Source organism: Crocuta crocuta, unplaced genomic scaffold (assembly GCF_008692635.1).
Source record: "Crocuta crocuta isolate KB4526 unplaced genomic scaffold, BGI_CrCroc_1.0 scaffold223, whole genome shotgun sequence".
In the NCBI taxonomy this organism is placed as follows: Eukaryota; Metazoa; Chordata; class Mammalia; order Carnivora; family Hyaenidae; genus Crocuta; species Crocuta crocuta.
The window spans coordinates 3,713,059-3,739,280 of NW_027529426.1; the positions used below are offsets into that span (position 1 = coordinate 3,713,059).

Here is a 26,222-nt window from a genome sequence, read left to right on the forward strand (position 1 = left end):
ACCACTGTTCACTGTCCTCTTGTCCAAAAAGTGTGATGTTTTCTCTTGTATGCTAATAACAGACTCAGCTTTCCACATTTCCTAAAGTCTTTAAAATGTCATAACCATGCTATGTTTCACATAGAAGTTGAAATAAGAGTGTCCTTTCAGGGGCACCTGGGTGGCTTAGTCGGTTAAGCATCCAACTTTCGCTTAGGTCATGATCTCGCGGTTCATGGGTTCGAGCCCCGCGTCAGGCTCTGTGCTGACTGCCAGCTCAGAGCCTGGAGCCTGTTTCGGTCTGTGACCTCTCTCTCTGACCCTCCCCTGCTCACACTGTCTCTCTCTCTCTCTCTCTCTCTCTCTCTCCTAGAAATAAAAATAAAACATTAAAAAAAAAAAAAAAAGAGCGTCCTTTCATCCCATCCTTTGTCATATTTTATCACGTAGGAAATAAAAAGCTACTGTGTAGGATGGGAGTGTTCGACCTCCTGGGTTTTTTTGCTACAAAAGGAAGTCTGCCCCAGAGACTAGTACCCCAAATAGACACTGACTCTCAGCTCATATCCGTTCCCTTATCTCTTGCCTCCCCTTCCATCCCCTTCTAAATCACCTACTAATGGCTAGCCTTCCATTTCATCAGATGTGTAAGCTTAAGCTTGATCTCTGTTACATGCGTGTATATATATGTACATGCATTTAAAAAACTGTGGGAAATAGATTTAATATGATAGGTGGTTTAATCAGTTTCTACAGTGAATGTGTATTTCTCTTAAAATGAGGAATACTGTTCCTGATGTAAAAGGTTCTTCCTAACATTACACTTCGTGTAGTTTTGATCATAAGCAGGGCTGCTTGTCTATGTACAGTAGCTAGAGCGTAACTAAAAATGAAGGCACATAAGTTTATCATTAGTCACAATGATTTGAGCCTTTTCCCTGTGTTGAGTTCAAGGACTAAAAGTAGCTTTCCCATATTTATACATTATGTTATTTTAAGCATAAGTTCTGCTAAAGATCTTTACACTCAAAAAGGGACCAAAGCATTGTTATGAATGATAATGGTTATAGGAAATGTTTATTTCTTTTTTGTTTGTTTATAGTAAATCTGATATGTCTCGCTTGCGATTAGCTGCTGGTAGTGCCATAATGAAGCTTGCTCAGGAACCTTGTTACCATGAAATTATAACCCCAGAACAGTTTCAGCTCTGTGCACTTGTTATTAATGTAAGTAATCATCTTATTTTTGTCAATAACTTGCCCTTCAAAGTTAAATACATTTACTTCATATGGATACAGATCCATTTACTGTGTGCAGAAACGGAATTGCTATTATAACTATTCTAACTAAATATCTTCTAAATATTGTTATTTATTTCCCCAAATATAATTTTCATTTTTTTTAAATGAAGGCATTCAAAATAAACTGCTCTTTGGTAAATGTTTGCCAATTTTTTCCTTAACAAAACTAGGTTATTTTGTCATAGTTTTAAAGGTACTAATATTTTTATTTAAGTATTTTTGGTTTTGTGCTGCTGTAGGATGAGTGCTACCAAGTAAGGCAGATATTTGCTCAGAAGTTGCATAAGGCACTTGTGAAGTTACTACTCCCATTGGAGTATATGGCGATCTTTGCCTTGTGTGCCAAAGATCCTGTGAAGGAGAGAAGAGCACATGCACGACAGTGTTTACTGAAAAATATCAGTATACGCAGGGAGTACATTAAGCAGAATCCCATGGCTACTGGTAAGTAGTTTTGAAAGCTCTCAGTGTGCAAACATATCTTGTCAATGTACCAATTTGGAGGGGAAGGGAGGGTTATTTCCTATAGTTTTACTGTACTTAATAATACCACTAGGATTTTTATAGAATGCTGTCACTGTAGTTGTGATGTACTTAACATACTAAGTCCTGGTTTGTAGGTCCTGTTTATAATGTATGAAACTGTTTAGGGGAATTGCATTTTTTTATGGGATCAGCATTGTGGCTTGATTTAAACACATTGCTCGGATGTCAGAGAGTAAAGAATTATTTTCCTAGCTTTACCAAGGACTCACTGTATAATCTCAAATTATCCTTTTGGCTTTAATAGCTTTCAACATTGAAATAAAAGTGTTTCAGTATCCTCTAGATAACATGTTGCCTCTAATTTTAAAATAACTGAGGAAAAAGATGGAAATCACTAGAATGCAAACTAGAGAGGGATTTTATAAAAGCTGTTATTGCTGTTGTTGATAATAATGTTTTCACTTTAGAGAAGTTATTATCACTGTTGCCTGAATATGTAGTTCCATACATGATTCACCTGCTAGCCCATGATCCAGATTTTACAAGATCACAAGATGTTGACCAGCTTCGTGATATTAAAGAGTAAGTCATGTTGATTTTCAAGAATTCCAAAGCTATTTTTACTTACTAAAAATATTATTGCATTTTTTTCCCTGTTACTGTTACTATTAGAATAAGAACTTCTCTGTGGTTTTATTTATTATAAATTATAAAGTTCATCTTATAAAATTTTTCCCATCTAACAAGCTCTTTTTGGTTCTTTTGTTTGTTTCCTATTTGCTGTCAGCTGTGTCTTTAAAATAGACTGGTTTGTGGGCACCTGGGTGGCTCAGTCGGTTAAGCACCCAACTTCAGCTCAGTTAATGATCTCACAGTTTGTGAGTTCTAGCCCCGCTCTGTGCTGACAGCTCAAAGCCTGGAGCCTACTTTGGATTCTGTGTCTCCCACTCTGCTCCTACCCTGCTCACTCTCTCAAAATAAACATTAAAAAAATTTTTTTTAAATAAAATAGGTTGGTTTAGTTATTTTGCTTTTTATATTATTTTTACTATTTGTATTAAGATGGGTTTCAGTTACCTCAGTTCGATAATTTAGAAAATAATGAAGTGAAAATTGCTCTCCTTAAAACTGTACTTCCAAACTCATAAGATAATGCCTTAAAAAATGTGCATGCACACCTGAAATATTCTGTGGCAAGATTATTGTAATACAAAATTAGTTTGTTACACCAGTACACTTGTTGAAGTATTATTTATATAAAATAGAACTTTGTATACGATGCAGGGTGAAAGAGTGAGAAGCTGGCCTAAGATCATCACCAAAGACCTCCAGGAAACTATAAAGCAATATATACTTTCTCTCCTATTATGATTTTGCTTTGCATTCTTGAATTGGTACCTTCAACTTGTATTTAAAAGCATTATGATTTTGGGATGCCTGGGTGGCTCAGTCCATTGGGCATCCGACTTCAGCTCAGGTCATGATCTCACAGTTGGCAGGTTTGAGCCCTACATTGGGCTCTATACTGATAGCTCAGAACTTGAAGCCTGCTTCGGATTCTGTGTCTCCCTCTCTTTCTGTTGTTCCCCTGCTAGCACTGTCTCTCTCAAAAATAAACATTAAAAAATTTTTTTAATGCAGTGTTAGGATTTGGGGGTATCTGCTCAGTCAGCTCTCTCTCTCTCAAAGATAAATAAACATTTAAAAAACTTTTTTTTTTTTTTTTTTTTTGAGGGATGCCTGGGTGGCTCAGTTGGGTGAGCATCTGACTCTTGACTTTTGCACAGGTCATGATCTCACAGTTTGTGAGTTCAAGCCCCACATTGGGTTCCATGCTGACAATGAGGAGCCTGCTTGGGATTCTCTCTCGCCCCTCCCCTGGTCTCTCCCTTCCTCTCTCTCTCTCAAATATACATTAAAAAAATATAATGATAAAAGTATTATGATTTTTGTATGTATGACATTAAACCTTATCCCTAATATTATTTAAGGTTGTAATCAACATTTGTCTCTGCCTCCTATAGCTTTTGTCACTGAAATTGTGTCAGTATCTTAATTGGAAGAGATGTTATCTGTCCAACATTACTGTTAAGCATTGGACTATGAGCTCCTTACATTTTGAAGGCTTGTCATTTCACTCTTCTTACTTCCAACACATCATTCCAGTAATACCATTTTCCTGTTTCAAATGCTTGAATATAGTCTATATTAATAAACTTTTTTTAGGGTTTTTAGTTGGTCTGTATTTTTAAGAAGCCACATAATTAGGTTTCAGGGGACTTCAGTTCTAGTGCCAGCTATGTAACTAAAAACTTCTCTGGCCTTCAATTGCCTTATTCATAAAATGAAGCAGATAAAATAGATAATTCCTAAAATGTATTACAATTCTAACTTCTGTTTATTTTTTAATTGTTTACATTTGTATTTATAATTTTTTCTCTTTAAAATCTTTTAGTTTGGAGTTTCCCAGAAAACACTTCCATAAAATTAAAACCTGATGTATATGTTTGCCTAGAACATGAGGTCTGTGTTAGAGGACATTTTAACTTTATTTCAATTGCAAAGCAGTCATGTGGAAGAAGGATTAGACTTAAGAGAAGAAGCTATGATATGGGAAGGAGAGGACTGACGTACAAGAAGTCATTGGAGTTAGAATTGAAATCACTGGCACTTTTTGTTGTCCTTCTGTCTAGCATGCAACATTTTTTAATATCTTTAAGCAGTTATTTTAAGTTACCATGTAATTTGAAATGTTAAATAATATGTTTTTCAAACTGTGATTATTTAATTTTCTGGAAATTATTAACTTATTGTGTCACTATTTGCTTTGGCTATTCAGGGCCTTTTATGGTTTCACAAAAATTTTAGAATTATTCTAATTCTGTGAAAAATGCCATTGGAACATTGACAAGGATTGTATTGAATCTGTAGGTTACATTGAATAGTTTGGACATTTAAAATTTTTTTTTAATGTTTTTATTTATTTTTGAGAGAGAGAGAGAAACAGAGTATGAGTGGGGGAGGAACAGAGAGGGAGAGGGAGACATAGAGTCTGGAGCAGGCTCCAGGCTCTGAGCTGTCAGTACAGAGCCTGATGTGGGACTTAAACTCACAAACTGTGAGATCATGACCTGAGCTGAAGTCGGATACTTAACTGACTGAACCACTCAGGCGCCCCTAGTTTGGATATTTTAACAATATTCTTCCAGTCCATGAACATGGAATATCTTTCCATTTATTTGTGCATTCTTCAATATCTTTTATTAGTGTTTTCTGGTTTTCAGTATGGGTGAGAAGTAGGACTGTAGTCAAGAAAAGATAGCTCTATAACATGAGAAATTGAAGGGGTTGCATTGTCTATCAAAACTACCTTTTTATTCCCTTTATAAATGGTTCTCTTTACCAAAATGATATATAGTCGTACTTTAAAATACATAGAATTAAATTCAGTCTATCAGTAGCCATTATTCTACCTTGAGTAACAGGAGTGTTTATCTCTTTATGGACTCCTAAGAATTAATTGAATCAGAAAGATTTAATTATAAAAGACGGTTTAAGTTTTTCATTTGCTGTATTTTAGTTATAATATATTTAAAGTTAACATTAGAAGTTTCAGTTCCTTGGCATTACTTTTTTTTTTTTTTTAATGTTTATTCATTTTTGAATAGTGGCATAGAAAGAAAGGGAGACACAGGATCCTAAGTAGGCTTCAAGCTCTGAGCTGTCAGCACAGAGCCTGACACAGGGCTCAGACTCACAAACCGTGAAGTCATGACCTGAGGCTTAACCAGAGGCTTAACCGACTAAGCCACTTAGGCAACCAGCATTACTATTATTTTACTTTGAAAATGATCCCTAGCCACCTCCTTATCCCTAAAAAAAAAAAAGAGTGAGAGAATTTCCTAATGTTGTACATTGTGTGGGATTTAGTTGGGAGAATTTTATGTTATTATAATTGGAATTGTATTAATTCACTCTTTTTTTTTTTTTGAGATTCTTCAGTTGCCATATTAAAGAAATGCAGTATTATATAGTGATTTGACCTTGGATTGTGTCACCAGATAGATTTGTGTGCAGATTCTACTGTTTTTCCAGTTGTGTGAACTTACTCCATGTGACTTAATTTCTCTGTGCTTTGATGTTCATAGTTGTAAAATTATAATAAGTTGTGAGGATTGATTGAAGGAGATAGTATGTATAAAATAATCAAACGGTGGTTGGCATATAAAAAAAAATCACTTCCTTGGCTAACTATACTCCTGGATGTTACTCTTTTTGATGTAATTATAAATGGGAATATTTTCTTAATTTCTCTAATAATTATTAGTATAAAAAGTTCAACAGATTTTTGTGTATTGATTTTGTATTCTGCAACTTTAATTTGTTCTAACAGTTTTTTTGATAGAATCTTTAAGGATTTTTATGTATAATATCCTCTCATCAGCAGCTAATAACAGTTTTACTTCTTCTTTTCCAGTTGGATGCCTTTTATTTCTTTTTTTTTGCCTAATTGTTCTGGCTAGGACTTCCAAATACTTTGTAAATCAGAGTGGTGAAGACATCTTTGTCTTGTTCCTAATCTTATGAGGAAAAACTTTCAGCTTTTCACCATTCAGTATGAAGTTATATATGGTCTTTATTATGTTGTAGTATGTTTCTTCTATAACCATGTTTTGAGAGTTTTTATCATAAATGGATATTGAATTTTGTTAAGAACTTTTTCTGTATCAATTAGAGATGATCATGATTTGTATCCTTTATTTTGTTAATGTGGTATACCACATTGATTCATTTGTGGATGTTGAACCATCCTTGCATCCCTGGAATAAATCTCAGTCAGTCATGGTGTATGATCCTTTTAACATATTGTTAAATTCAGTTTGCTAATATATTTTTGAGGATTTTTGCATCTATGCTCATCAGGAATATTGGCCTGTAGTTTCTTTTCTTGTGGCATCCTTGTCTGGTTTTGGTATCAGGATAGTGCTGGCCTCATAAAATGATTTTAGGAAGAAATTCCTCCTCTTCTCTTTTTTGGACATATTTCAAAAGGATTGATATTAATTCTTCCTTGAACGTTTGGTAGAATTCACCAGTGAAGCTCTGTGGTCCCAAATTTTTGCTTGTTGGAGGTTTTCAATTACTAATCCAGTTTCCTTTCTAGTAATTGCTCTTTCAGATTTTGTTTCTTCATGATTTAGTCTTTTTAAGTTGTATGTTTCTAGGAATTTATACATTTCTTCTAGGTTGTCCAGTTTGTTAGCATATAATTTTTAGTAGCATTCTCTCATGATTCTTTGTATTTCTGTGGTATCAGTCATAAATCTCCTTTCATTTCTGATTCTGAGTCTTGTTTTTTCTTGGTCAGTCTAGCTAAAGGTTTTTCAATTTTGTTTATCTTTTCTTTTTTTGTTTTTTTTTTTTAATGTTTTAGTTACTGGGAGGGGGGGTGGCAGAGAAAGGGAGACACAGAATCTGAAGCAGGCTCCAGGCTCCAGACTGTCAGCACAGAGCCCAATACAGGGCTCTAACCCATGAACTGTGAGATCATGACCTGAGCCAAAGTCGGACACTCAACTGACTGAGCCGCCCAGGTACCCCAATTTTATTCATCTTTTCACAGAACCAGCTCTTAGTCTCATCCAATATTTTCTGTTGTCATTTTATCTATTTCACTTATTTTTGTTCTAATTTTTGTTATTTCCTTACTTCTACTAACTTTGGGCTTCGTTTTTTCTTTTTTTTCCCCCTGCTTCTTTGAGATTTAAAATTAGTTGTTTTTGTGACTTTTTATGTTTCTTGAGGTGTAGGCATTTATTGCTAGGAACTTCTCTGTTAGAACTGCTTTTGCTGCATCCCAGAAATTTTGATATGTTATATTTCCATTTTGTTGGTCTCAAGGTATATTTTTTATTTCTCTTTTTATTTCTTCTTTGACTCACTGGCTGTTCAATAGCATGTTGTTGAATCTGTACATAAGTGTGAATTTTTCAGTTTTCTTAGTGTAATTTTGTGGTTTCGAACCATTGTAATCAGAAATGATGCTTGATGTCATTTCAGTCTTAAACTCATTAAGACTTGTTTTGTGTTGGGGTGCATAAGTAGCTTAGGTGGTTGAGCATTTTACTTTGGCTCAGGTCATGACCTTACAGTTGGTGAGTTTGAGCCCCACATCGGGCTTACTGCTGTCAGAACAGAGCCCTGCTTTGGATCCTCTGTCTCCCTGTCTCTCTGATCCACCCCACTCGCACTCTCTCGCACTCTCTCTCTGAAAAATAAACATTAAAAAAAAAAGAGACTTGCTTTGTAGTCTAATATAATCTATCTTGGAAAATGTTCCATGTGCACATAAGAAAAAAATGTGTATTGCTTTTTGTATGGAATATTCTGTAAGTATCTGTTAAGACCATCTGGTCTAACATGTCATTTAAGACTGATATCTTCTTATTGTTACTAATTAGGGTCCTTTGTTTTCTGCTTATAGAAGTCCCTTTAACATTTCTTCCACTACCAGTTTAGTGGTGATGACCTCCTTTTAGCTTTTACTTTTCTGGAAAACTCTTTCTCTCTCCTTCCATTCCAAAAGATAATCTTGGCAGGTAGAATATTCTTGGTTGGAAGTTGTTTTCTTTCAGCATTTTGAATATGTCATGTCACTTCCTCCTTGCCTGTAAAGTTTGTGCTGAAAAACTTGTGGACAGTCTTTTGGGGGTTCCCTTATATGTAACTGTTAAGTTTATTTATTTTGAGAGAGAGTGTACATGCATAGGAGGGGCACAGAGAGAGAGAGAGAGAGAGAGAGAGAGAATGCCAAACAGGCTCTGCACTGTCAGCCCAATGTGGTGTTCCAGTTCACAATCCATGAGATCGTGACCTGAGGCAAAACCAAGCATTGGATGCCCAACTAACTGAGTCATGCAGGCACCCCTGTTTTATTGTTTTGGTTTTTTTTAAGAGAGAATATGAGTGCTTTTAAGTAGGGGAGGGAAAGAGGGAGAGAGAAAGAATCTGAAGCAGGCTCCATGCCTAGTACAGAGCCCAATGTGGGGATTGATCTCAGGACCATAAGATCATGACCTGAGCCAAAATTAAGAGTCAGACATTTAACCAACTAAGCCACCCAGGTTCCTCAAAACTTTTTAATTTAAAAAAAATTTTTTAAGAGAGCACACAGGGCAGGGAAAGAGAGAGTCCTAAGCAGACTCCACACTCAGTGCTGAGCCCAGTGCAGGGCTCCATTCCATGACCCTGGCATCAAGACCTGAGCCGTAATCAAGAGCTAGATGCTTAACCAACTGAGCCACGTAGGCACAGTCATATTAATTGTAATGTGTCTTGGTGTAAGCCTCTTTGGGTTCAAATATTTTTAGAACTCTCTAGGCTTCCTGGATCTGGTGTCTGTTTTCTGTTTATATTCAGGAAGTTTTCAGCCATATTTCTTCAGAACAGATTTCTGCCTTTCTTTCCTCTTTTTTTGGAAGGTCTGCAGTGCAAATATTAGTCCATTTGATATCCTTTAATTTTCTTAAGCAGTTTTCACTTTTTTTTCTCATTTATTTTTCTTTTTGCTCTTTGGATGGGCTGCATTCCACTTCATCTTTAGATTGACCCATACTTTCTGTTTTATATCTAGTGTGCTATTGAACCCCTTTATTGTGTTTTTCAGTTCCTTTATTCTTCAGCTCTGATTTCTGTTTAGTACTTTGTTAAAATTTCATCCCTATTAAAGTTCTCACTGTTCATCCGTGCTGCTCCCCAGTTCGGTGAGCATTTTATGACCATTACTTTGAACTCTTTGAAATCAGTTATTTCTCTTCCTTTTGTTAAGACTTTTGATGAGGTGTTATCTTACTCTCTCATTTGGAACATATTCCTGTGTTTCTTCATTTTGCTTGACCCTCTGTATTGGCTTCTGTACAGTAGATGAAACAACGTTTCTTCCAGTTTTGAAGGAAGGACCTTGTGGAGGAATTGAGCCTTTTCATTCAGCTCTACCCCAGATCTTGATCATCTCTCAAAACTTTGTGCTTGTCCAAGCAGCCTGTTATATTTTGAATAGCTCCCAGTAGTTAAGGATGTGCCAAGAGCTGTCAGTGTCCCAGAATGGAGGATCTCTGTACCTAGATTCAGACTGACTGGAAGCCAGACCTTCAGGCAGCTGCTTTTAAAAGTATGCAGATATAGAGCCGTCTGGGTGGCATAGTCAGCTAAGCATCTGACTCTTGATCTCAGCTCAGATCTTGATCTCAGGGTCGTGAGTTCAGGCCCTGTATTGGGCTCTGCACTGAGTGAGAAGCATACATACATACATACATACATACATAAGTAAAATTGAATGAATGAATGTGTGCAAATATATCCAGTCCTGAGGGGCCACAAGCATAAAACTCACCACCAGAGCCAGTCAGTCCTGAGGTCTGTCCCTTAGGTGGCAGTCACAAAAAATTGGGGCTCTAGATGAGTATATGAGCACCTTTCTGGGAGATACCAACAAGATTGGAGAAGAACTGAGAGCACCAGGATGTCATTTATAGCCTAAGTTCCTTTGGAAACACCGGAGGGCACTAACTGTATGCCAGACCTGAGTCCTGCGCTTAGTCCAAAGCTCCAGGACAGGCAAAGTGGCCTCTTCACAGAAAAACTGAGGGTATGCCTCAGTCTGCTGCCTCTGCAGTGTCCTGAGGGTGCTAACCAGCCAAGAATGGTCCCTCCAATTGCCACAGTCCCTTGGGACCTAAAAATGCAAGCCCTTCCAGCCCAAACAGAGCCAGGTGATTAAGGGGTGTCCCCTTAACATCAGGCACCAGACTCAAAGCTCTCCCTTGCAGGAGACATTGGTAACGAGTGAGCCTAAAGATAGTGTCTGCCCTCTGAGGTCTCTGGAAAGGATTTCAGTTAGTCTCTAGCTGATTGCTTTATTTAGAGGCCTGCCCCTTAGGCCACAGTTATGATGATTAGCTAATAGGCCTACTTCTCAGAAAGACTCAGCTCCTTGGTCAGTTGCCTCTTGCTGTGCCTGTGGGGTGTTAGCTGGTAGCTGTTTTGGAACTCTTAGTGCATTGGTTAATGCACCTTTGGGATTTGTGAACAGAAGCCCCACTGGACACCAGAGTCAGGTGAGATAGAGGTGTCCCTTGGCAGCAGTCACAAAAATTGGGGCACCAGTAAAGGTTATGAACTTCTTTCTGGGTGATCATTATATTCCCCTGTGACCAGAAACACCAGCTCCTCTGTTCTCTAGAGCCAGGTATTCAAGAGATGTCCCCCTGGCAGCACTCAAAAAAGTCACAAGACACATGTAAAAGTTCCTTTCTGGGAGCTACTGGTCCTCTGGAGCGTAGCAAAGGGAGAATGCAAAGATGACAGTTAACCAGTCTCCATCCCTGGAGAGTGTTCCAGCGGCCACCTATATATGTAAGGTACATTAGATGCCTGCCCCTCAGGTCGAGGCTATAAGCAGATTAGCTTTCTCTACTCTGAGCTGCCTGTGAGCTGGGCCCTGGGACGGGTCCATTCCAGCACACAAACTCTTTAAGAAGCATTTCTCAGATTGCTGCAGACTTGTGGGTCCCACTATGGAATATTTTGGGGACTCCTCTCTGAAGTTCATGTCTTAGGAGTTGGGTGCCCAGTGTGGGGTTTTAACATTTCACTCCTCAGAAAGAAGCTCCATTCCATTACAGTTGTGGGTCACAACAACAGGGGTGGGGTTTCTCATGAGACTTGTGTCCCAGCCTCTCGTCCCCACTTAGCTATGTTTTTATCTGTTGTTTGCCTGGTGTGTAGTCATCACTCAGTCAGCCTTTTAAATTCTTTAAGAGGAAATTGGTTCCGTATGTAGCTACAGACATAATATAGTCCTAAAAGGAGATGAGTTCAGGGTCTTACTATGTCACCACCTTGAACCAGACCAACTTCTCTGTTTCTTATTGATCTCTGCTTTTTCTGGTCATTATTGAAAATAAAGCATTGAAATCTCTGATTATTACTGCAGAATTATCTATTTCTCTCATCAGTTCTGTCAGTTTTAGTGTTGTAAAATTTGTGGACTCTGTTAGATTTGTGTTTGATGATAGTCTTCTACTGGATTGAACTTTTTATCAATGTAGTACTTCCGGCTCTGTTATCTTTTTTTACTTTATTATTATTATTATTTTAGTTTGTTTATTTTTGAGAGAGCCAGTGCGCTCAAGCAAGGGAGGGGCAGAAGGAGAAGGGGAAAGAGGATCCAAAGCTGTCACTCTGCGCTGACAGCAGTGAGCTTGATGCGGGGCTCAAATTCACGAACCATGAGATCATGACCTGAGCTGAAGATGGTTGCTCAACCAACTGAACCACTTGGGCACCCCTTATAATCCTTATTTTTACTTTAAATCTATTTTGTCTGATCATAAAACAGCTACTAGCCCTCATTTGGTTACTATTTGCATGAAAAAAAATTTTAATCCTTTTTTTCAGATGCTCAGTTGAGTCCATTTCTGATTTTGGCTCAGGTCATGATCTCATGGTTCACGGAGTCGAGCCCTGTATTGGGCTCTGCGCTGAGCAGTGCATAGTCTGCTTGAGACTTCTCTTCCTGTCTCTCTGTCCCTCCCCTGCTCATGCACATGCATCCCCTCTGTCCAAAAAGAATAATTTTTTTTAATGTTTTATTTATTTCTGAGAGAGAGAGAGACAGCGTGAGCAGGGGAGGGTCAGAGAGAGAGAGGTACAGAATCTGAAGACAGGCTCCAGGCTCTGGGCTGGCTGTCAGCACAGAGTCTGACATGGGGCTCAAACCCACCAACCGTGAGATCATGACCTGAGCCAAAGTTGGGAGCTTAACCGACTGAGCCACCCAGGTGCCCCAAAATGTTTAAAGTGAATCTCTTATAGATAGATGTGGGTGGATTTTTTTTTCCATTCTGCTTATCTCTGCTTTTTAATTGAGAGATTTAATCTGTTTTCATTTGAAGTCATTACCGATAAAGAGTTATTTTTGCCATATAGCTATTTGTTTTCTCTGTCTTACGTATGTTGTTACTTAATTTCCTTCACTACTGCTTCTCTTTTTTGTATTTAGTTGTTTTTTGTAGTGAACCTTTTTTACTCCCTTTTTTTCTGTGAAGTTTTAGTTGTTTTCCTAGAGATTCCAAATAGTATTTGTAACAACCTAGTTTGAATAATGGCAACTTAGCTTCAATAGTATACAAACCCTGTGGTCCTATAATCTCTATCCCTCTCCCTTTAATATTGTTATTGATAGGAATTTTTTTTTTTACATTATTTCCATTTACATAGATGTGATTGTTACTCTGTGCAATTTGATGCCTTTAAACTCTTAATGTAAAGGCGTGCCTGAGTGACTCATTTGATTGAGCGTCTGACTTCAGCTCAGGTCATGATCTCACGGTTTGCGGGTTCGAGCTCAAGCCCTGTGGCGGTCTCTGTGCTGGCAGCTCAGAGCCTGGAGCCTGCTTTGGATTCTTTGCCTCTTTCTCTCTCTGCTCCTCCCCTGCTCGCTTGTGCGCGCTCGCTCTCTCTCTCTTTCTCTCAAAAAACATATGTTAAAAAAATTTTTTAATAAATAAAGTCACATGAAAAAGGAGTTACAAACTGAAAGTATAGTGATGCTGGCTTTTGTGTTTACTTATGTGGTTGTGTTTACTAGTGTTCTTTATTTTTACAGCTTTAAGTTACTATCTGGTAACTTTTTATTTCAGCCTGAAGGACTCAGTTTAATAGTTCTTTCAAACAGATCTACTAAAAGTGAACTCAATTAACCTAGTGCTAAACTGTCCCCTTCTGGGGCACCTGGGTGGCTTAGTCAGTTAAGCATCTGACTTAGGCTCAAGTCATGATCTCACGGTTTGTGGATTCGAGCCCCGCATCGGGCTCTGTGCTGACAGCTAGCTCAGAGCCTGGAGCCGGTTTCAGATTCTGTATCTCCCCCTCTCTCTGACCCTCCCCTGCTCACGCTGTCTCTTTTTCTCTCTCAGAAAGAAATAAAAACATTTTAAAAAATAATAAATAAAATAAAATGAATTTAAACTTTCCCCTTCTAGTAGTCTCTTAAAATATTTACATAGAATATAGGCAAAGAAGTATGCATACATTATCATCATATGATTTCCTCCCTATTAATGCAGTAAAGCAGCAGATCCCATGGCTGCTTGAGAATCATCCTAGGAACTTATTACAAACAGGCCTTACCCTAGATGTTGGTTTAGGCTCCCCAGGGATTCTATTACTCATCCTGATTTGGGATTCACTCTTACTTAGAAATTTGGGTGTTCCCTTCAGATATTTTGTGTATTAAATGAGTATACAGTAACAAGTGGAAAACAGCAAAAAGAGTTTGAGATGTGACTGCTTAGCTGAATGCCTGGTTACTGTGCACATCAGCCTCATAGCACATGCAATTCAGATGCATGTCACAGCAGAATTACATACAAATCCTAGACCTCCATAGTTTGCAAATAGTGAAAATGGGAAGGCTTTGCTGTCAGCTGGTTTCCTCATCATTGCTGGGCAATGATACATGTCAGATCATCTAAATCTTTATTGATTACCTATAGAATGGATCTTTACATGCCTCATGAAACTATCAGACTTTATCATATGTTTTCATTTTTAATGTTTTATGGTTTATTTATATTCTACTCTTATTTTGTTATATTCAGACAACAGACCTTCCCAGTAAGATATTTAGTCCATTAAACAAAACACCTATGTTTAGTCTCTTTAATAGATAAATGTTTATCATTTAGGTGCCTATGGTTCATGCTTGAAGTTTTAATGACAAAGAATGAAAACAATAGCCATGCCTTTATGAAGAAAATGGCAGAGAACATCAAGTTAACAAAAGATGCCCAATCTCCAGATGAATCCAAGACAAATGAAGTAAGATGTGTTAGGCCAGTGGGTATTTAGATTATTATAGGAAAAAATATTATGGTCCTTGTCCCATTTGTTTTTCTTTTTACATAATATATGTTAGAATGTTTATGAAAATATATATTTATGGTCAGTTTTATTATGTTCTACTACAGTTGAGTTCTATTATTTGAGGAATGTTTATTACCCTGAAAAAGGACATTAAAACTTCTACAAAGCAGGGAGATAAGAACTAATAAAACTTACTACTCTGCTATTGTGTGAACGTTTACTAAAGGCACAGACAAGTAGATATTCCTTTTCCTTTGGTTTGGCTTGTTGTATTTGGGTTTTTTTATTTGTTTAAGTCCAAGTTAGTTAACATATAGTATAATAATGTTTTCAGGAGGTTTACTTGTTTTTAATGCATACTCGGCATTCATGTTATTTAAGGTAAAGGGTTTTATTGTTTATTTACCAGGAGGCTACATACGAAGTGGAAACACATACGTGAAATGTTGAAGGAATAAATAATACCCACATATTCCTCTTTTGATTTCATTTTGTACATTGGCTAGAATTGGTGCTTATGGTTGTTTTATAATACTGAAAGTGACATATGATGTTTTTCTTTCCTCCCTAGAAACTTTATACAGTATGTGATGTGGCTCTGTGTGTTATAAATAGTAAAAGTGCTTTGTGCAATGCAGACTCACCAAAGGATCCAGTCCTTCCAATGAAATTTTTTACACAACCTGAAAAGGTAATTTTTTTTCTCTTCATTGTTTTACCACACTAAGCTGATATTTTTTAATGTTTATTTATTTTTGAGAGAGAAAGAGAGGGAGGGAAGGAGACAGAACCTGAAGCAGGCTCCGGGCGCGGAGCTGTCAGCAAAGACCCTGATGTAGGGCTTGAACCTGCAAACCATGAAATCAAGACCTGAGCTGAAGTCAAATGCTTAACCAACTGAGCCACCCAGGTGCCCTCACACTAAACTGATTTAAATTTCAGTTACCATCAACTCTAGTGGCATATACTGGATTGTCTTGAGTGTAGCGTATACACTTGATCTTAGCCAAAAGGCCGAGAAGCAACTTGAGTGTAGCATATAAAAAATACCTTTTTGGGGGCGCCTGGGTGCTCAGTCGGTTAAGTGTCTGACTTCGGCTCAGGTCATGATCTCATGGTTTGTGGGTTCAAGCCCCGCGTCAGGCTCTGTGCTGACAGCTAGCTCAGAGCCTGGAGCCTGTTTCAGATTCTGTACCTCCCTCTCTCTCTGACCCTCCCCTGCTCACACTGTCTCTCTCTCAGAAATAAATAAAATGTTAAAAAAATTTTTAAAAAAACAAAACAAAAAAAAACCTCTTTGTATCTGTATCAAGGAATGGGGGATTGTCTTCCAAAGCCCTGAGTATTCTAATCAACTGCTTCTAACTTGAAGGACTTTAGACAGGTTAACTCTTCTAAGCCTCAGTTTCTTTCTCTAAATTGCAGGTGATAAGGGGCACCTAGTTGGCTCAGTCGGTTAAAATGCAGGTGATAATACCTATGATTATTATCGCATCTAGGTTTTTAAGAGTTTGTCAAATAGTAAACATTTGATAAATAGTAATAATGAATACATAGTATATTCTGCTATCAACAAAATAAGTTTTCCATGTAAGTAAATTTTCCAGCTAACTATAAAACTCTTTATAGTTTTTCTAAATAATCAGAATTTAAAAACTTTTTTTTAACACTTCTATTTATCTCTCTCTCACTCTCTTTTTTTTTTTTTTTTTTCTGAGAGAGAGAGAGACAGACAGCGTGAGCAGGGAAGGGCCATAGAGAGAGAGACACACACAGAATCCAAAACAGGCTCCAGACTCTGAGCTAGCTGTCAGCACAGAGCCCAATGTGGGGCTCGAACCCACCAACCAAACCATGAGATCGTGACCTGAAGTCAGACACTCAACTGACTGACCCACCCAGGCGCCCCTATTTATCACTTTCTTTAAGGAAGTATTTTGAAGTTTTAACTTTCCTGTGCTTTGTTTAAAAAAACAGAATCTTACTTTTTTTTTTAATTAAGCAAGCTCCATGCTCATTGTGGAGCTTGAATTCACAGCCCTGAGATTAAGAGTCACATGCTCTACCAACTGAGACAGTCAGTTGGGCCCAGAATCCTAAGTATTTTTAATTGGAAAAAATACGGTATTTAAAATTTTTTCATACATTTTCGAACCTGAAGATCTGCTTTAAGAGTATTCAGGGTAATACCGTCCCTATGAGCATTTTACAGAAGACTATACCAAGAAATGCAGCTTCCTACTTTGAATGCCATACTTTGACAAATATTTTAAGTAGATTTTCTTTAATGATTTAGTATTCAGCATTTACTGTGCCTGGTTTTTGTTAGGAATAATAAAGATTGCAGTTATTTGACCTCTAATTGAATTTACTGGTCTTTATAAAGAGTAAGGGGTGCCTGGGTGGCTCAGTTGGTTAAGCTCAGGTCATACATATCTCACGGTTTGTAAGTTTTAAACACACATCAGGCTCTCTGCTGTCAGCGCAGGGCCCACTTCAGATCTTCTGTCCACCTCTATCTCTACCTCTCTCTCTCTCTTTTTCTCTCTCTCTCTCTCAAATAAAAATTTAAAAATATAATGACATAAAGTTTCAAAAAATAATCTTATGTGAGCTCTTGAAATTAAATTTACTTTATTGTTGACCTAAGGCTAATGTGATAAGGATGGTACTCAGATAGAATCTTCATACATTATCCATCCCATGACCAAGGATTCAGTTGTTGTGTGGCACCTGGCTGGCTCATTCAGTAGAGCCTGCAACTCTGGATCTGAGGGACTCTTGATCTCTCAGGGCCATGAGTTTAAGCCTCAAGTTGGGCGTGATGCTTACCTTAAAAAAAAAAGTGAGAATAGGACACCTGGGTGGCTCAGCTGGTTAAGTTTTAGCTCAGGTCATGATTTCATCATTCATTAGGTTGAGCCCATTTTTTTTTTTTTTTTTAAATAAATAAATAAATAAATATAAATGGGCACATGGGGGACTCCGTCAGTTGTGTCTGATTTGGCTCAGGTCATGATCTCACAGTTGGAGGGGGAGGGTTCTGCTTGAGTTTCTTTCTGCTCTTCTCCCTCCTGTCCCCACCACCATCTCTCTCTCTTTCAAAATAAGTAAAGTTTAAACAAAATAAAAAATAAAATAAAAAGAATTAAATTGCTATTTGTTACTATACCTAATTTTAGTTGTTTTTGTTTCGATATATGAAACTTCGTGTTTTTAACCTTAAAAAGAGCTAGTTTTTTCTGGTTTCAGTGAACAGCTTTCCTCATTTCCTTTTCTAATATGTTGCTTTTAATCTGGTATAAATTCAAACACTAGAAGACTAAACATATTAAGATAATGAGCTTAATGAGGCTATAGTATATATCTTCATGAATAAAATGAATGAACTTAGGTGCCTAAGTTTTATAACAATTATTGCAGCTACATAAAACCCTTTGTGCCCCCTCAACTCCAAAAAAAAAGAAGGAAGGAAGGAATGAAAGAAAGAAAAAAGATAATAGCTTTGCCTGGAACACATGGCAAAATTGTGATTCCTTTATAGACACATTTAAGCCATCTGTTCTTTCCTATGACACCAGTATGAAGGTAAAGTTACAAATAAAAAAATAATTTTTAAGTGCTGTTACTTAAAAAATCAATAAATTTCAAGGCAGCTGAGTGTCTCAGTCAGTTGAGTGGCAGATTCTTGATTTCAGCTCAAGTCATGATCTCGCTGTTTGTCATATCTAGCCTCACATTGGGTTCTGGGCTGAAGTGCAGAGCCTGTTTCTGATTCTCTCTCCCTCTCTCTCTGCCCCTCTGCAGTTCATGTTCACTCTCTCTCAAAATAAATAAACTTGAAAAATTTTTTTAAAAATTAATGAACTTCTTGGTCATAGTAAGTCATTTTACTTATGTGACACCATTGTGGTTTATTTGTGTGCTATTCCCAGGATATTTAAGAGAAGCATCAAAGGATTCTTAAGTTTTATAAGATAAAACTTTCGACAGTTCATCAGTGTCCACATTAGGTTTGATTTATTTGTTAGCTAGTAAATATCACTGCCTTCAAAGAACATTATAATTCACTGAATTATATTTTTGACAGTATATTTACCTTTGTGATTTGAACAGTCTTCTTATGGTTCTAAGAAACACAGTAGTTTAAAGTGACGGATTTTTTTTTTTTTCAATGAGGATAACCTTCTTGAGATCCAGGGTGGAGTTATTTTAGTCAATATTAAGTGCCTAATATATGCACTGTACCATTTTGGATGCTTTCGGATCCCAGAAGAAGTCAATTTTATAATAGAGTGGAGGAAATAGTTCAATTAATAAACTGGAGACTGTTTGCCCAGGACTGTATGAAAAACAATAGTGTTTTATTTAAAATATGATTTAAGTAACTGAGCTCTGATATTTACTAGTTCTTAATATTCCACTGAGTTAAAGCTAGACTTAATGATGTTGTTCATTTAATATGCTTTATTTGAAGAACTGATATATATGCTAGCCCAAATGTAATTGTTATTGTAAGACACAATGCCTGAGAAGTCGTATTTGGACAGTAAAAATAGACGTGTTCACTTTGGTTTTTTTGTTTTGTTTGTTTTGTTTTGTTTTGATAGGACTTCTGTAATGACAAGAGTTATATTTCAGAAGAGACCAGAGTACTTCTGTTAACAGGAAAGGTATTATGTAGTAGATAATTTAGAAATCTTTATTTCATGTGTATATTATTTCTGCTAAGTAACCTTTAAATGTCCCATGGATTTTTATATTCCTGATTCTTAGGGATCGTATTGTGGATTATAGCATCTAAAGCATTTGTACTCTCAGGCTTTCTTCTGCCATAAATGACCCTTTTGAATTAAGGCCCTGTATTCTCATCAGTAGTAGTAGGCTTCAAGTTACTTAGAATTCACAAAGCAGATTTTCTTGAAAAGTGTCATAATAAATTTAGATGTGTAAGATTAAGAAATAATTTTAAAATATTAATGAATTAGACAACATTCTATAAAAGCATGACACTTAAAATAAAAGAGCAAAAGAAATTTAGTTTTTGATAATAACAATGTCTAAACTATTACTATATGTGTTTAATAGTTTATTTCTAAGATATTTCATTCTTTCTTATGAACTTCACTGTTTCAGGAGTACTTTTATTTTGATTGAGTAATAAGGAATAGTTAAATAATTGCCCAGTTACTTTTAAGTAGAAGTAATGCTTGTGACTTGTATTCAAACAAACTCAATTTGACTAAATTATCATTTCTAATAAATTTGGGATTTAACTTTACAAAGTAACAACAATTCCTTGGCTTAGGCTAAACAGTATCTTTTACGTGTGTCTAAATTTATATGAATTCCTTACAGTAAGGTATAAAATAACATGCATGTGTGTAATTTTTAGCCAAAACCTGCTGGAGTACTAGGTGCAGTAAACAAGCCTTTATCAGCAACAGGAAGGAAACCATATGTTAGAAGCACCGGAGCTGAGACTGGAAGTAACATTAATGTAAATTCAGAGCTGAATCCTTCAACCGGAAACCGATCAAGGCAAGTGTTTTCTCCAGTGGTTTGTGTTACTGTCACTCACTACTTGGTTCATCTTTTAATTTTTACCTAAAGCACTATATCACAAAAATGGACTTTAAGAAACATTGTGGTATAAAATAATGGCCCTGAGTTTTAGTGTAATTAATGATGGAAATTCAGAGTGTACTATTACATTGTGAATCCATATAACATTCTAAATGTACAAAGTTAAATGGAGCCAATGTAAGAATTTCTAATATATTATTACTAATTTATATGGAAATGTTTATATAAGAAAACATTGGAAAATTATGAATACATAACTTTTAATAAGAATATTCCATTTTTATTTTAACATTTCAAATTTTTACCATGTTAGCTACTGCATAAAAACTTCCACCACACCCTACTCCTAACAACACTAAAAATTGAGGCTTTTAAATATTTTATTCTTACTCTTGAAATTTTAAGAATAAACTCAGTTGGTGGTGTTTTAAACACATATTTAGCAGTGGAACCCCAAAATATGAAGTGAATTGGGGCACCTGGGTGGCTCAGTCGGTTAAGCATCCGACTTCAGCTCTGGTCATGATCTCACGGTTTGTGCGTTCGAGCCCCAGGTCGGGCTCTGTGCTGACAGCTAGCTCAGAGCCTGGAGACTGTCTTCTGATTCTGTATCTCCCTCTCGCTTTGACCCTCCCCTGGTGTCCCTCTCTCTCTCTCAAAAAATAAATTAAAAAAAAACATTAAAGAATATATATATATATATATATATATATATATAAAGCAAATTAACACGGAACATCTGTGGTTTACAGAAGAGGTGGGTCTCCAAACACCCCTGCTGTGGCCTCTTCTTCCAGCCCCCTTCCCTTGCAGAGCATTAAGGACACAGACCAGAGGGTCACCTGTCTGACTCTTGATCTTAGGGTTGTAAGTTTCAGCCCCACGGTGGGTGTAGAGATTATTTAAAAATAAAATCTTAAAAAGAAAAAAACAGAAACAGAGACTGGAAATTACTATACACTCCTCTATCACGGTATTTTTGTTTTGTTTAGGGTTTCCCAACCCCTAGAGAAAGTCTTAGAATAGTTGTGTTATTTTATTTCTTGACAACTAATCTTTCAGGTGGTTTTAGGCAGTCATTTGTGTTTTTCATTAGTAAGGTTAAATGGCATCTATAACACAATATAATAGAGCAGTAGTCTATAACCACAGAAGATCTGAATCTTGCTAATGTTGCTTCACTTGACTGAGCTTCTGTTTATTGGTATAGTGAGAGGGTAAACCTTCTGTCCAAGTGGTGAAATAAAGCAGCTTTGGTTTATTTTTCTTCAACAGGGAACAGAGTTCAGAGGCAGTAGAAACTGGAGTTAGTGAAAATGAAGAGAACCCTGTGAGAATTATTTCTGTCACTCCTGTAAAGAATATTGATCCGGTAAAGAATAAGGTAAATTTTAAAATTGAACAAATGGATTTCTCCCAGAGATTCTTATTACAGTTTCATGGTAGAGGTTAAGAAACCCATACTGAACAAGTTAATATATACTACAGATTCTACATTTGTATATTGCCACCTCTTACTGTGCTTCACTCTCCAGAAAATGAGTCTTCCTACATCTATTCATTTCAGGAGTTGATGTGGTCACCCATAACAGTATCCTTCTCCCACACTTCTGCTCTCAAAACTTGAAAGGAATTGAGAGTTTTTGAGATCTTACTTTCCGAGAGTTTGTTGGCTCCTGTGATGAGTGTGTATACACTATTAACAGCTGCATTCTTCATTGATGACTTTATAAGTAGGGCACTCAATTTTCTTAACAGTTTTGTGGCTGGAGAGAATCAGACCTGGCTCTGCCACTCAATGGCTGTGTGATTACTTAGGCAGATTGCTTGACTTCTCTAAGCTTCCATTTAACTGTAGAATGAAACTGGTAACTTACCTCAGTAGGAATGGCATGGAAATACTATTATTTCTTTTCCCATAGAATCATATTCTTGACACATTTATCTTTTTATTGCCCACCATATATAATATAGCATTCTTCAAATGTTTTAGGAATCCCTCTCAGGTACATAAAATACAGGGCTGTACAGTTATTCCACAATAACTGAACTATCCAACTCAAACTGAATAGATGAGGATACATTTTTATATCAGTCACTATTCAACCTCTTGCTGTTTATTATCAGAACTTCAATATGTCAGTAGATTCAGATAACAGGGAGCCTCTCACCGTCAAAACTCTTGGAATCCAGAAACCAACAGACTTGAATATTATGGGAATCTTACATAAAAAGTCTTGATGTAAACAAACTTAGATGCAAAAGTGCATATTGCCACCGACATTCATTTAAGCATACTTACCATGTGTATTAAGAAGTAGTATAGGGATAAATGTTTATTTTTAAGTTTATTTATTTATTTTTGAGAGAAGGAGAGAGAGCACAAATAGGGAAGGAACAGAGAGAGAGAGGGAGACACAGAATCTGAAGCAGGCTCCAAGCTCTGAGCTATCAGCACAGAGCCTGACGCGGGGCTTGAACTCGCAAACTGTGAGATCATGATCTGAGCTGAAGTTGAACACTTAAGCAATAAGCCACCTAGGCATCCTGATATAAAATTCTATGTAATATACAAATTGATGTTATATGTGAATTACATCTTAATAATGGAAAAGATAGGGTTGCCTAGGTGGGTCAGTCAATTAAGTGTCCAACTTCAGCTCACTCAGGTCATGATCTCATGGTTCACTGGTTCAAGCCTGCATCAAGCTCTCTGTTGTCAGCACAGAGCCCGCTTCACATCCTCTGTCCCCACCTCTCTCTACCCCTCTCCCATTTGCATGTGCCCATATGCTCTCAAAAATAAACATTTAGGGGTGCCTGGGTGACCTGTCAGCTAAGCATCCGACTCTTGATTTCATTCAGCTCAGTTCATGATCTCACAGTTCATGAATTCAAGACCCACATCAGGCTCCGCACTGACAGCACGGTGCCTGCTTGGGATTCTCTCTTTCCCTTTCTCTGCCCCTCTCCTTCTCTCTATCTTTCTCTCAAAGATTAAAAGAAAATTTTAATAAGTAAACATTTTTTTAAATAATAGAAAAGATAAACATTTAAATTCTAATTTTTCAGAAGCCAAAATACTGCTTTCTGATTAATCTGTAATACTGTATTGTTCTAAACTCTTATTTTAACTTTTTCACACTTCCAAAGAATGTTTTAACAAATTTGCTATTGCCTTGAACACACAGGGCTTGTGTTTTGACAAAACTTAATCACTTCCCAGTCAGATCTCCCATAAGTTGTTGTTATTTCTTTCCAGGGTCTGAGTCAAAAGTCTCTAAAAACTATCTTGTTGGGGGGTGCCTGGATGGCTCAGTCGGTTAAGCGTCCAACTTTGGCTCAGGTCATAATCTCACAGTTCATGGGTTTGAGCCCCACGTCAGGCTCTGCTGAAAGCTCAGAGCCTGGAGCCTGTCTTCAGATTCTGTGTCTCCCTCTCTCTCTGACCCTCCCCTGCTCATGCTATCTCTCTCTCTCAAAAATAAATAAAACATTTAAAAAAAAAACAAACCCTATTTTGTTGGTATGCTAAAAGAAGATAAAAATCTAAAGAGTTTCTTGCTAACCAATTTTTCAAGAAATTATTGCATAAACCAATTTATTATGTATAGAAAAATCATCCAGCAAACTAAATATGCATATTAACAAATCAGGATATTCTCTCCTGTTGTTTACTCTGTGAGAGAAATCAAATTTTAATACGAAGGATGAGTAAGGGAGGTGGTTAAAAGAAGTAAGACTCGGGGCACCTGGGTGGCTCAGTTGGTTAAGCCTCCAACTTCAGCTCAGGTCATAATCTCGCAATTCGTGAGTTTGAGCCCTGCATTGGGCTCTGTGCTGACTGCCAGCTCAGAGCCTGGAGTCTGTTTCAGATTCTGTATCTCCCTCTCTCTCTGACCCTCCCCTGCTCACACTGTCCCTCTCTCTCTCTCAGAAATAAATAAAACATTAAAAAAAGAAAAAGAGGGGGGAAGTAACACTCATCCCATGGATTCAGATTCAGGCAGGCAATGCTGCCGGTGTTTCCCTTTAGGAATCTTCATTTTCTATATATCTGTGGCTGACCAATGGTTTCCTCTTTCATTGGACTTTTATATGAGTTCTTTAGACATATGTATGTAATGTTCATAAGTATGTAAAACAGTCTTGTAAGAGTCATGTAGTTATGAGAGAGTGCGGGAAGGCAGAGAGGAGGAGAGAGAGAATCCCAAGCAGACTCTGCACCAGCAGTGCAGAGCCCAGTGCAGGGTTCAAACTCACACACTGTGAGGTCATGACCTAAGCCAAAGTCAAGAGCCGGTCGCTTAACCAACTGAGCCAACAGGCGCCCCAAGTCATGTACATGATTTTTAATGCAATCTTTGTTTCCTTTTAAAAAGGCTAATCTGAGTTCATTTTTTTCTCGTCTTATCATTCTCATGTGTGTATACACCTTAAATTTTTCCTTTCCCCTTTTTTTGCCACTGCAGTGTTGTCTTAAATAGTAAATGTACATCATATATTTACTGGTGGTTTTTATGTCTGTGGGCTTAATTCCTAGTAGTGGGATTGCTGAGTCAAAGAGTAAAACGTATTATAGATTAGATATTTCCATACTGCTTCCTTGAAAGAGTGGAACACTTGACATTGCTACCCAGCAGGGTTGACCTAACTCAACTTTTGATACTGTAGTAGTTTTACCTTCTTGTTAGTATTCTTGCTCCCTTCTAGTCCAATCACCGTACAGCAGCCAATTTGATCTTTTTACAACGTAATTTGAATTATGTTTGTACAGTCTTGAAAGTCCTTCAGTGACTTTGATTAACACTTAGAATGAAATCAGATTTCTTCACCTGCCCCGTAAGGCATTTGTGATCTGGTCTGTGCTTGCTTCCCCTACCTTATCCCACACCACTCTCCCACCACTCCTTAAGTTCCAAGTTCCGTATATCTCCTCTGCTCTTTCCCTCTTTCAGGTACTTTATGTTCCTCTTTTCTCTGTGTACAATCCTTACTTTCCACTTGATGAATGTCCTGCTTTAATATTGTTTTAAAAATATTAAAGGGGTGGGGTTCCTGGCTGCCTCAGTTGGTTGAGTGTTTCACTTTGGCTCAGGTTGTGATCTTATGGTCTGGGAGTTTGACTCCTGCATCAGGCCTTCTGCTCTCAGGACAGATCTTGCTTCAGATCTTCTGTCCCTCTCTTGTCTTTCCCTCACTCCCTGTCTCTCTCTCTCAAAAATAAAATTAAAATACATTTAAAATGGAATTTTATTACTTTGACATTTCAGATGACAGCATATATATTTGGTATACGAAGAGAAAAAAATGTTCAGAAAAATGTAGAAGGTTAATGATTGCAGCAAAAGTGACAAAAATTAGAATGTATAAGTGGAGTGAGAAATTGAAGAACTTCCTGTCACAGAACTACAGAAATTATAGTGAGGTGCATCGTAAAGAAAATAGTGTATTCACTTATGAAAACATGCTCTCCTTTTTAAAAAGTGATAAATTTAGAACATACCATTGATTGGGGTGCCTGGGTGGGTCAGCAGGTTAAGTGGCTAACTAGGGCTCAGGTCATGACATGAAGTTAATGAGTTCAAACCCCACATTGGACACTCTGCTTTCTGCTTAGAGTCCACTTTGAATCCTCTGTCGTCTTCTTTCTCTGCCCCTCCCCCGCTCATTTTCTCTCTCTCTCTCTCTCTCTCTCTGCCCCTCCCCCCTGCAAATAAACAAGCAAACTTAAAAACATACCACTGATTAAAAATGCCTTTTTGGGGTGCCTGGGTGGCTCAGTTGGTTAAGTGTCCGACTTTGGCTCAGGTCATGATCTCATGGTCCGTGAATTCGAACCCTGCATCAGGCTCTATGCTGACAGCTCAGAGCCTGGAACTTGCTCCAGATTCTGTGTCTCCCTCTCTCTCTGCCCCTACCTCACTTCCACTCACTCGCTCG

The 26,222-nt window shown here is 37.3% G+C and overlaps 1 protein-coding gene across 1 annotated transcript in view; it reads left to right on the forward strand.

The window, feature by feature from the left end:
* The window catches only part of PDS5A (PDS5 cohesin associated factor A), a 138,366-nt gene that overhangs the window by 103,179 nt on the left and 8,965 nt on the right, over nt 1-26,222 (forward strand). The window contains exons 23-30 of the mRNA XM_077758911.1: nt 1,082-1,205; nt 1,520-1,724; nt 2,234-2,348; nt 14,516-14,648; nt 15,265-15,384; nt 19,304-19,366; nt 20,089-20,234; nt 21,555-21,663. Of these exons, the coding sequence (XP_077615037.1) occupies nt 1,082-1,205; nt 1,520-1,724; nt 2,234-2,348; nt 14,516-14,648; nt 15,265-15,384; nt 19,304-19,366; nt 20,089-20,234; nt 21,555-21,663 (1,015 nt within the window). The remainder of the gene's footprint in view (nt 1-1,081; nt 1,206-1,519; nt 1,725-2,233; nt 2,349-14,515; nt 14,649-15,264; nt 15,385-19,303; nt 19,367-20,088; nt 20,235-21,554; nt 21,664-26,222) is intronic.